At 42.8% G+C, this 11,292-nt stretch overlaps 1 protein-coding gene across 2 annotated transcripts in view; it reads left to right on the plus strand.

Moving 5' to 3' along the window:
* tmem131 (transmembrane protein 131) overlaps positions 1 to 8,052 on the plus strand; it is a 45,633-nt gene extending 37,581 nt beyond the window's left edge. Inside the window, exons 31-41 of one of the 2 annotated variants that reach the window (XM_069679419.1) lie at positions 152 to 591; positions 681 to 865; positions 1,790 to 1,920; positions 2,000 to 2,118; positions 2,201 to 2,353; positions 2,450 to 2,600; positions 3,834 to 3,949; positions 4,031 to 4,112; positions 4,958 to 5,061; positions 5,158 to 5,309; positions 7,118 to 8,052. In XM_069679419.1, the coding sequence (XP_069535520.1) occupies positions 152 to 591; positions 681 to 865; positions 1,790 to 1,920; positions 2,000 to 2,118; positions 2,201 to 2,353; positions 2,450 to 2,600; positions 3,834 to 3,949; positions 4,031 to 4,112; positions 4,958 to 5,061; positions 5,158 to 5,309; positions 7,118 to 7,384 (1,900 nt within the window). In that variant the 3' untranslated portion in view covers positions 7,385 to 8,052. The remainder of the gene's footprint in view (positions 1 to 151; positions 592 to 680; positions 866 to 1,789; positions 1,921 to 1,999; positions 2,119 to 2,200; positions 2,354 to 2,449; positions 2,601 to 3,833; positions 3,950 to 4,030; positions 4,113 to 4,957; positions 5,062 to 5,157; positions 5,310 to 7,117) is intronic. The other variant, XM_069679420.1, reaches the window with a different exon arrangement.
* Positions 8,053 to 11,292: the final 3,240 nt, after the last annotated feature.

Here is an 11,292-nt window from a genome sequence, read left to right on the forward strand (position 1 = left end):
GCTTCACTTCGTTCTGTTTCAGAATTTCACAGGAAAACAACTGCCCCAAAAAAGAAACGTATCTTTACAGGCCGTTAGTGAAGAGATGTAAGGAAAGTCTCTGTAAGAAGCAGCATGTGCAGTGTAATTGAACTTTTCTTTAACCTTTCAGGTTTAACGATTACGGCGACTCAGCCCAGAACTCCAGAGGAGGATACGCGTCCAGTAACGGAGCAGCTCGAGGTGGAGGCCGACAGAGCAACGGCCGCACCTTCTCCGACTCTGACAGCCAAGATAAGAGGTCCAGGCCCAGCTTCAGCCGCCCATCTATGCAAGCTACTTCCTCCCAGCTGAGCAAAGGAAGTACAGCCTCAGGACAAGAAGGCCCTCCCGCTGCGTGCCAGCTAACCAACCGCAAGGCTCGGAGCATCAAACAACTGGACCTCCCGAGCCAAAGTTTAGCCGCGCCGTCGCTGCCGCAGAGAGGCCAAGGTCCTGAGGACACAGAGTACAACAATCTGATTGGAGCCATGGACAACGACCTCGACCGTCCAGAGTCACTCAGCGGAGAGACTGTACAGGAACAGAGCGCTCAGTCAATACAAAACAAAGGTTCATTTGTTTTTATAAAGGGAAAGTAGCAGGGCAAAGAGTCTCTGTAATCATTCACTGATCTTTGACATGTGTGTTAATGTTCACAGTGTTGGAATCCAAAGGGAAGCTGCGGGGCAAAACAAAAGCCCAGAGGAAGAAGGAGGAGAAAGAGAAGAAATCCACAGTAAAGACTCAGGGAGACGAGCTGAAAGATAACCTGGCTGACAACGACGACAGCTCCTCCACAACTACAGAGACCTCCAACCCCGACGTGGAGACAAGCCTCAAAGAGGTATGCTAAATGTTGTAGTCCAACTCCAACGCTGAGCTGTTGACTATCCATGGACCATGAATCACATCAACAAAAGCTATAGATCTGTGACCTCACCAAAACGTCTGCTATGAAACCCTCCGTCTCAGACCGTCTCATTTCCGTTTGGCTGTAGCGGTCTACGCAGGCTATGAATAGCCCATCCTCCATAGACTGCCGCCTTCGAAGGCTGCAGCCCCTGAATTAAGACACAGCTATTTACATTAGCAATGTTATTTTAGTTTATTGCCTTTTGGAGCTCTGCCAAACAATCATTAGGAATGAAAAACATCACCAGGATGCACGCAACGTCTCCATCACCTAAAGCACACTCTCAAAACAACCGCAACATGGCAGGGTCTTAAAAATGACAAAACAAGTAGTTTGTAGTTTTCCATCCTCTTCATGTTTTTTCCTCCCATGCAAATGATTCTGACGCACAAGTCAAAAGACTGTCATCCATCCGGCTCCTGAGAGGGTCGTCATTTGAAGAGGCAATCACAGTCAACAGCATTGTTCTGTCGTTATACACAGGACGATGTCGGCGCAGAAGATTGACAGGCTGTTAATTATGTAAACAGAGTCTCAGAATAAACACAAAGCTAACTGTGATAGAAGCAGAGAAGGGTTATAGAAAGGGACGGCAGCTGATGCAGCCTGTTTGCTGCTCTGACGCTCTCTGCTAGGGCTTTAGATTGTGAGACACAGGGAAAACTCAAGTGGTGATATATAGATTAAAGATTCATTACTTTTAGCTGGACATAAAAGGCCCCTTTTCCATAAGAAACAGAAGAGTCTTTACCTCTAAAGACTAATATGTATATATATACCATTTTGACCCAAAGTAGCTCCTGAATCTACTGCATTGTTGTACATGTTATTAATTTTTCTCTTTATTTTTCCCAGGAACCTGTGAAAAAGAAAGGAAGGACAGTAACAACTGTAAAAGCGAAAGAGGAACCTTCACATTTCTTGATCAAACCCAAAACCAAGAAACCAGGAGCCACAAAGAAAGAGAACCAAGCAGAGAAATCCAGGTGTGTTTATCAAGCTGCAGGGGAAGGCTCTCATCTTTTTCTTATTGCTTTCTTTTTAACTAATCTTTATTCCTCTCAGTTCTCTGGAGCTGCCATATGTGACACCCCTGGAGAACAAACAACGCAAGAGCTTCACATCCAAAGCTCTGTTCCCTCTCACCAACATCCCGAAGAGCAGGCCCGTACAGAAGCAGAGATGTGAGTTTCTCCGGTGTTCACTTCAGTGTTGTCGCGTTTTGCTTCTCTTCTACATCTGTTTGTGACACCATTGTTTTCACAGTAGACGGGAAGCTGGAAGAAGGGCGCCCCTCTCTGCTATCCAAACTGTTCACCAGCGGCTCGGTGCCCGAGCTCGGCCACAGCAGCAGCTCCGAGGGGGAGAAGGAGTGTGCGTCTCCAGAGTGGGACGTACCGCTTTCCAAAAACAGCGTCCGTAAGTTGAGAACTGAAACCGTCCTTTTCTGTTTCTGTTCTGCTCTTTGATTAAGCTCTGTCACAGATCTGACTTTCTCCTGTCCTCCAAATACAGAAGCTGACAGTCTTCAGCAGATCTCCCTCCAGACGATAAACGCAGACCCTTTCCTGAAGAGATCCGTCACAGCGGGGACCTGCTCGCCTCCACCCACCTCCCCCAGCTTACTGTTCAGAGGCTCCTACAGCAGCGTACTCAACAGTAACAGGTATGCCCTACGTTAAATATGGATTCACTTAAAAAACAACATACAACAACTACTATTTTCATATCTTGTATCTGTCACAAGCCAAAGGTCCTTTTTTAACCCAGGTGTTAAATCAACCCAACTCCATCTTAAAAAATGTAACTTCTCCTCAAATTGTGGATGTTTGTTTTTTTAAATCCCTTTTCACCAATAAAATTATGATCTCAGGCTCCACTGCGCCGCACTGGGTGGCACCAACAGAGATTAACTTAAGTTAACTAATTGCGTTTACAAATTAATATTTATTGGTGCTACCCAGAACCACATAACCTAATGTCTTGTCTATTAGGAATCAAGTCTCAACCTCTTTTCTCCAGGTGATGAAATAAAATCTTTAATAATTGTATTTTGTCGTTGTTGTCTTGGGTCTCTAATTTTTAAAGAGCAGCTCCAGTCCTGTTTTAAGACGTATAAAATGCTCTGCCTGAAATAATAAATTGTGTCTGACATGCTTTTTCTGCAAAGTATGTTTAATCACCTTGTCAAAATCCTCCCGAGGCGTCTCCTTCTTCTCCCTCATTAAAAATTCCTGCCCACTATGTCGACGTTTCTCCTTTTGTAAAATTACAGCTGAAAACGAAACGCGTCTCTGCCATCGTTTAGAGACAACTTGTTGAAGTTAGCTAGCTTGAAATGTAGTAATTAGCAGTAGTAATGTTAACGTTAGTTGTCAGTAGTGAGTTTTTAAAAATTACGATGACTGTCACAGCTGGCTTGCACATCGCCGAAGTGGTTGCCATAGGTTACACATAATGATATGCATAGCGTCACCCCGTCCATTAACGGGATTGGCTCCTTAGGTTTGTGACGTCTCAAACCTGCCAATCTCGAAACGTGTTGTTCAGCCTGTCCTTGGTACACTGCAGGTTAAAAGCAGACAGGCCCAGCCATGGAGATGACTGCTGATGTTGTCCCTGATATGTCTTGTAGCACATGAAAAACACCACATGGAGATGTTTACAAGGTTAAACACTGGATGTTCACTGGAGGGGGGATTCTTTAAAAGTGACCTTCAAGTTATAAATGATTTAAAAATAGGGATTTCTTTGTTGTGTTTTTCTTGTTTCATACTTGGTTGTTTTAGTGCTCTTATTTTTTAGTGGGTTCAATAGTTCAACATTTTTTGTTTAAATAAATATTTATTTTTTGAACCATACCAAAAAACCAACCCAGCATCTTGTTGAATTTCTGCAGCGAGGGAAACCAGAAGAAGGCCCCAGGAAATAAATTGTCTCCAGCCACCCCTCTACCAGGAAAAAATGGGAACCCCACCTTTGCTGCTGTAGCTGCTGGATATGATAAAAGTCCAGGTATGAAAGTGAAACACTTCAAAGCACGGGCATTGTTCTTATTATCTCATTGTTTGATTGAGTGCTTTGTATTCTGCTCAGGTGGATCTGGTCCAGGTAAAACTGACTCCCAGGGAAAGAGTCTGGCACATATGACATCAGTGGAAAGTGACAGCTCTGAAAGGTAGAGTGAGAAAATAACATTTACATCCACACATCATACTGATACTTGGATCAGCTTGAATGGTAATTCATTATTAACCTGGACCCCCCTTTTCAAACATCTTTAGGGTCTCAATGACAATTTAATATATTAAAACGTTTTTGAATTGTAAATAACTTAAACTGGCAGCTGCAGACCGGCTGTAACAGCTCCAGAGTTATCCACAAAAAGTGCTTGTTTTGCATCTGACAGACTCAGATTGTTTTTAAAACTGTTTCAGGTAAGGGCAATTTTTACAGCCACCAGACTCCATTGATAAAAATGTCAATTTTACCGAGCAGAACACAGGCTTGCTGTCTTAAGTGTACTGCTGCCCTGATTGGTTAGTTGTTTGTGTTATTGTGTTGTGTTGGTAACGAGCTTGTGTTTTAATACACGTGTCACACAACAACAAATAATCTAACCAATCGAGGCAGCAGTAGGTGAGTAACTCCCTTATTCTGCGAGGTAAAATTACTGTATTTGCTAATGGAGTCTGGTGGCTTTGAAGAGGACGATTTAAAAGCTGTTTTTAGGATCTTACCTCAACATTTTTTTTATTTGCTAATAAGGGATCTTTTCTTTAATGTTGTGAATTACATTCTGAACCTGTCAGCGGCCAAAACAAGCATGTTTAATAGGCCTACGTTGATCAGGACAGCTTACATTCCAGCCACTAAAGACCGTCTGTCTGAAGCGATCAAATGGAGCAGTTCTTTGCACCCGTTTGTCATTAAGACCCTAAAATCTGAACAATTACAGCCCAGGTTTACAACAAAAAGACAAATCAATCTTTAATATTGTGTTTGTATTTCTCGCTGCCATAGCTCTGGATTATGGAGCCCCATTGACACAGCTGGAAGTCCAAACTTCCCTTCTGCCAACTCATTCTCAGCTTTTGGACCCAACAACTCCTTCAACCTGACAGGAGGTAGTGTTTACAGCCAAACAGAAGAATGTAGAGGAACTGGTCTAATAGTTTGTGGTTTGTCGGCTGCATTCATACTGAAGTGTTTGTTGTTTGTAGTTTTCAGTGGAATGAATCTCCCGAAGTCGTCGGAGCCTCAGCAGAGCTGGCCTGAGTTCACCACTGTTCCCTCGTCCATCTGGGACATGGCGAGCAGCGACTCTCTGCACTCCTGGCCCAGCAGCTCCAGCTCGCCCACCGCCCCGACTGCAGTAATAACCCTCATTTTATTTTTTAAGTCTCCGGCAAAGGTTTCCGTCGAGGTTGTTTATGAAACAGGAAACAGGATGTGGTTAATGGCCGATAACCATGTCAACGAGATTGTTCTTGTAGCGCACACTCACTCTGGGTTGTTTTTTGTACAGAGTTGGATTTTCTTTGCACCACAGGGTTGAGCCCACTGTAACCTTGCTGTTTTAATTGTACCCGGCGTCACAGTCCTTGTCAGTGCTGCTTTAAATCTCCTGTGTTCTGTACTCCCTGATGTGTAACCGGCCTACACCTGCACTAGTTCAGTTAACTAGCTAACAACAAGTCAATCAATCAAGTCATCAACAAGTGAACAATGTAAGGGTTCTTATTACTAAATATGTGTTCAATTGTGGAACTATTCTAAACTAAAATAGACCAAAATAATCATACGGGTATAAATAAAGAGGTTTGCTTACCGTCTCCGACTTTCTGTGGGCACACACACAACCTCACGCTGCGTGTGTGCTGCAGGAGTAGCTGTTAAAAGTTAACAGTCTGCGGCATGTCTACTCCGTGAACTGTCCATTTATGTAGCCACAGCGTTAACATGCACCGGGAGGAGGTGCCGCTGATAACGGGAATACACACACTTATAGGCACCTCGCGTAACTGCCTGTTTGCCTCGATCATCCGACAGGCACATGTTTACAGTTTACAGGCAGGTGACACACAGACTCTGCATGCACAGCGGTCAGTTCACTCTGTGCTCTCAAAAAATGCGGACTAAAAAACATTTGACTAGGTAGCTTGCTAACGTCAATTAGCATGTTCTAGAATGACAGTTGCTCTGTCGCAAGTGCAGCGACTAGCGTGTAACGTGTTGTTGACAGCAGTAGCTTAAGTGCCTGCAGTGATGTTGACATCAGATTTGAGATTACCGCAGGATTCTGGGTAGTAAGTTATGTGTTCGGTCCATCGGGACTGTGGATCTCGGGGCTACTGTATTGTGTACATTGTGGGTCTGTGGATCCTCCTGGCACACCGGCCAGTTAAATGCTTTATCTACTGGCCCGGGGGGGTTACAAGCAGACCGTTGAGCCGCTGGGCCAGTGCTTATGTCAGGCCCTGAGTTCAGGCAGAGCAGCGAGAGGAAAGAGCAGGAAAACCAGAAAACGATTTATGCATAAAATATGATCCAGCATTGGTTCACCACAATCTGCAAATTATAAAGGTGTGTTTCCGTACAGGCCAGGCTTAAAGTGGTAGAGTCGGTCGTCTTTCAGTCGGAAGGTCGGTAGTTCGATCCCCAGCTCCCTCAGGCTACATGTCGACGTGTCCTTGGGCGAGAGACTAAACCCCAAATTGCTCCTGGTGGCATAGCCAAGTGTGCAGCACAGCTGAGTGACAGTTGGGCACTTTAGGTAGCAGCCTCTGCCATCAGTGTATGAATGTGTGTGTGAATGGGTGAATGTGACATGTAGTGTAAAAGTGAGTGGTCGCAAAGACTAGAAAAGCGCTATATAAGTACAGTCCATTACCATTTAAAGAAACACTCTTATGAAGTTCATGAACTTTGACCTGGACACAATAGTGCGTCATGTCATGGCAGTGTGTTTGCAGAAGCTTAGAGGATGCCGTTTGATTTCTAGCTTCTACAACTTAAGTACAGAATTAAGTTATACATTAAAAAATGGCTAAGAGAATAAATATGTACAGGAAATGACAGGAACATTTTAAATATCACAACAATGCTTAAATTCACAGGAGTAGGGCTACAGTCTTCCTACTCGTTGCACCATCGTGAAACCTGTTTTTTCTTCTCTTGTAGTCACTCCTTGGAAACACCCGTAACCCCTGGTCTGCCACCACACCCTTCAGCAGCTCCATTTGGTCAACAAGCGCAGATTCGGCCTTACACCCCTTCCCTCCAACGACTAACTCGACCACTCTGACCGACCTGGTCAGCAGTCCCGCCCCGTCACCACCAGCGACCACCGAGATGAGTCGGACCTACAACCCGTGGAGCATGTGGCGCCCCACCCTGAGCAGGCGCAGCTCCGAGCCCTGGCCCAGCTCCTCCGACAACGGCAATTAAAGCAGCACATGACGGCACTTAACAGAAGCACGTCATGGATGTGATGTATTCTGTGCGCTATATCAAATGTTTTATGATCAGAGAATCCCAACAGAAAGCAACGTTACCTGAAGTGTGATGGTAGCCCAGTGCTGCAGGTTACCACCCCGCAATTTAGTTCTCTGCAGCTTTTTATTTATGGGGGCAGAAAGTTTTATTTGGATTTGTTTTAACAGTTGCCCCCTGAATTAGCATGTTATGCTAATGCCAGTGCAGACATTTTGCTGTTATAGAAAGGCTGGAAAAGCTGCGTTCCTTCTCCAAGTTTGATACATGGCGGCTCTAAAGTTCAGTATTAATGTTGGATCTTATTTTAAGCCATGTGTCAACACAATCAGTTTTATTGGTTTGTTATAAAAGTTGGTTTGAAACGAAACATTTGTATTTAAATTATTGAAATAGGCTTTTATTTCGCAGGACGAGGATCATTTGAAATCTGAGTTTTTCAGAACACAAACAGCCCTGAAAGCTTCATGAACGTTTATGTTCCCCGTTTTAAATTGGGCTCTGTCCTTAAAATATCAAAGCCTTCTGTCAGAATAAATTGGTCAAAGAACACTTAAGTTTGAGGTTTGTGTTGTACATCGCCTCTATTTGTCAGCAAATTAAAATAAAGGACTTCAGCAGAATGTTTGGTTGACGTTTTTTTTTTTATTAAGCCTGCAATAACCATTTTTGTCCACTGGGGGGCAGCAGAAAACAAGTTGTAAACACAGCATTGACATATCATTTAGCATATCATTCAATGCTTATTGACTAATCCTTAATTTTGCCTGTGACTTCATACCCTTTAATACCTTTTTCTCCCACTCTGTCACGTTTATAAATCTAGAGCGGGATGAAACCTACTTTTACAATCAAAAGACCAATTAAATACTTGTTTTTACAGCTCAACCAAGAACATTAGGAAAACATCCCATGAACATTTGATTGTATTCTTTCTCACTCCCTCGTGTCATGAATGTTTTCATGTTTTGGGTTCATCAAATTCAAATAATATCTTTATTGAAATGTGTTACTGTCCCTTCTAGTCGCTCCTTACTGACAGGAGACTTCTCTCTATATAACTTAATTAACAGTAGGGCTAAGTGTAAAGCTTTCTGGGGCTATGGATTTTTCCCATATTTAATGTACAGATCCAATCAGTGTTGCTGGGTAATGTAGTCAAGTTGAAGCACTAAAATCCTTAATGCATGTTATGCTGACCCAAAAAGCTTGAGTTGACATGCTTGTAGAGCTTGACTACATGTACCAGGATGCTTTGCAATATTCCAAAAAAACACTATTTAATCGTTCAGAAATCCTCTATTTTCATATTTCTGGATGCAAAAAGATCAGGTAATCCAGTTGTGTCTTTTGTCTACATAAAACCTCCAGTTTATGTTGTTCAAGTGAGTAAGATCTGGATAGCAAAAACAATCAGAATCATTATTATTATTATGATCGTGATCCCAGCAGAGGGGAGGATACTTTATTCATCCCAAATTAAACTCTCTTGCCAGATTGCTCCAAAATTAAAGAACAAAATAAGAGTAACACAAAAATAATTAAAATATAGAGTATAAGGGTTACATGCAATAAGATGGTACCTAAAATAATAACAGTACAATAAGTTATTTGCCACAGTAAACTGAGTAGAAATATATTTTTTGCAAATAATTATATTTGCAGTCATAAAAAGAAATCATAAAAACATAAATGATGATGTAAAGACAGCACATAATATTATACATAATGTTTATAATGTAATACGAATAATGTAATAAAATGACAATTTTGTATTGCAATTATTTTTTATGATTTTTTTATTATATATTATTTTATTTACAATAAATATTTTATTTACTCTAAATATTTTTTTTACACTAAATATACGATCTTATTTACAATAAATATATTATTTACAATAAAATAAATCTATTTTATATTTACAATAAATATATATTTCTATATTTACGATAAATATATTATTTTATGTATTTGTGGGGGTTTTTGGTTTGTTTGTTTTAGGGGTTAGGATTGGAGGGCAGGATCAAGCGTTCCGTCCTGGTCATTTGAAGAACCGGAGGAATCTTTTCTGCAGAGAGAGTTTTTTTTTCTCTGCTTTCTGCTGCGGGAGATTGTCCATTCTGTCCACAGCTGCCTGAGGTTCTTCAGATGCATGACAGTATTTGACTCCTCTGGGGCAACAGCTGCCTGTGGTTGTATAACAGTAATAGTCTCCTCTGGGACAACAGCTGCCTGTGGTTCTTCTTGTTCGTCTGCTGCCGGTGGTTCCTCAGGGGTCACAGGGTTCTTCTGGTGCCATAACAAGTGGTTCATCTCTGGCTGGTTTTTCTTTCAGGGCCTGTTGTTGGTCTTTTATTAACTGCAGGAGACGGCTCTGTTCCTCTTGCCCCTGCAGTTTTTCCCTCTTCAGGTGTTCCTCTGCCTGGGCCAGCACAGCCTCAAGTCTGGAGTGTTCCTTCCTCTGTTGGGCCAGGGATGTCTCCACTTCCTTCTGACGATCTTTTTCCTTTGCAAGAGCTTCCTCCAGCTTCCTGACTTTGCAAAGAACCTCCTTTTCGGTGGGCATTGTCTTCAGAGCCTGCTGTGTTGTTGTATCAGGATCTCTGTGGAGGATAAGAGTGTAAGGCAGCCTCATTTCACACTGCGGTTCCTCTGGTTGACTTCTCTGGGGCCACAGCTGCTGGTGGTTCCTCAGGGGTCACATCTACTTGTGGTTCCTCCGGTGTTATGTCAGTCTGTGGTTCAACAGTTTCAACAGCTGCCTGGGGTTCTTCAGGGGTCTCAGCTTCCTGTTGTCCATCAGGTGCAGAATCTACCTGTGTTTCCTCTGACGTTTCATTAGAACTTGCTGGTTTCACAGGCTGCTCAAGTTCAGCAATCTGCTCCATTTTCTGTTTTAGTGCCGACATGTTCTGCTCATGGAGGGCAGCACCTCTTGTATGCCAAGAACTGACTATCTGGATGATATTTTTATTCTTGCCACAGCTCCCTTTGGCTGTTCTGGTGTCACAGGTACCTGTGGTTTCTCAGGTGGTAAGTCAGGCTTTAGTTCCTCGGGTGCAACAGCGACCTCTGGTTCTTTGGAGGCCACAACCACTTGTGGCTCTTCACTCATCACGTCTGGCTGGGGTCTTTCAGCTTCTCCTGCAGGTAGGGCAGCCAGCATCGGGCTTTTCACACGAGGTATCTTTGGCAGCTCTCTCTGGAGCTGAGGAAACTCATTCACGTTGAGCTCTGGGCAATAAAGAGTTGGATTTTCAGTTTGGACGTTAGTTTGAGTAGAGTTCGGTTATAGGCATGTTACTGCCGGTGTGTGTTTGAGTTTTTCCACTTGTTTGTCACAGCCCGGCTCAAGCACAAAGAGGAGACCACAGATGAAATATAAATAATTAATTATTTGAGCAAAGATAATTCTAATGTTAAATATGTATAAGAGTAACATCAGTGGTATCGAGTGTGTTGTAAGTGTAGGAAACAAAGAAAACCGAATAAAGAAACAGAAACAACAAACCATTCGCCCAGGGAGAGAGTGAATCCAGCAGCTTGTACAGGTGAGGAGCAGCAGACACAGGTGATACTATCCGATGAAGTGCACTTACTGATTCTCTCCTGAACAGGGACAGACAGCCCACACAGGAAGTCAAGAGGGCTGTGACATAACGTACATAATATAACGTAATGTAGCAACTTCTGATTTTTAGTACTCTCTAAAGTAAACTGCACAGTCCATGAAGTCTAGTTTATCTAACGCTCTCACTCCAGTGATTGGTTCGATCCATGATGCCTTGATATGCTAACACAGCATACAGGCGCTAAACAAGTTGCATGTAAAAGTTTTTGTAAATAAAACAATAAATGCA

This window comes from Semicossyphus pulcher, unplaced genomic scaffold (assembly GCF_022749685.1).
Source record: "Semicossyphus pulcher isolate SPU_LCO1_2020_fin unplaced genomic scaffold, fSemPul1.0.p SCAF_4, whole genome shotgun sequence".
Classification (NCBI taxonomy): domain Eukaryota; kingdom Metazoa; phylum Chordata; class Actinopteri; order Labriformes; family Labridae; genus Semicossyphus; species Semicossyphus pulcher.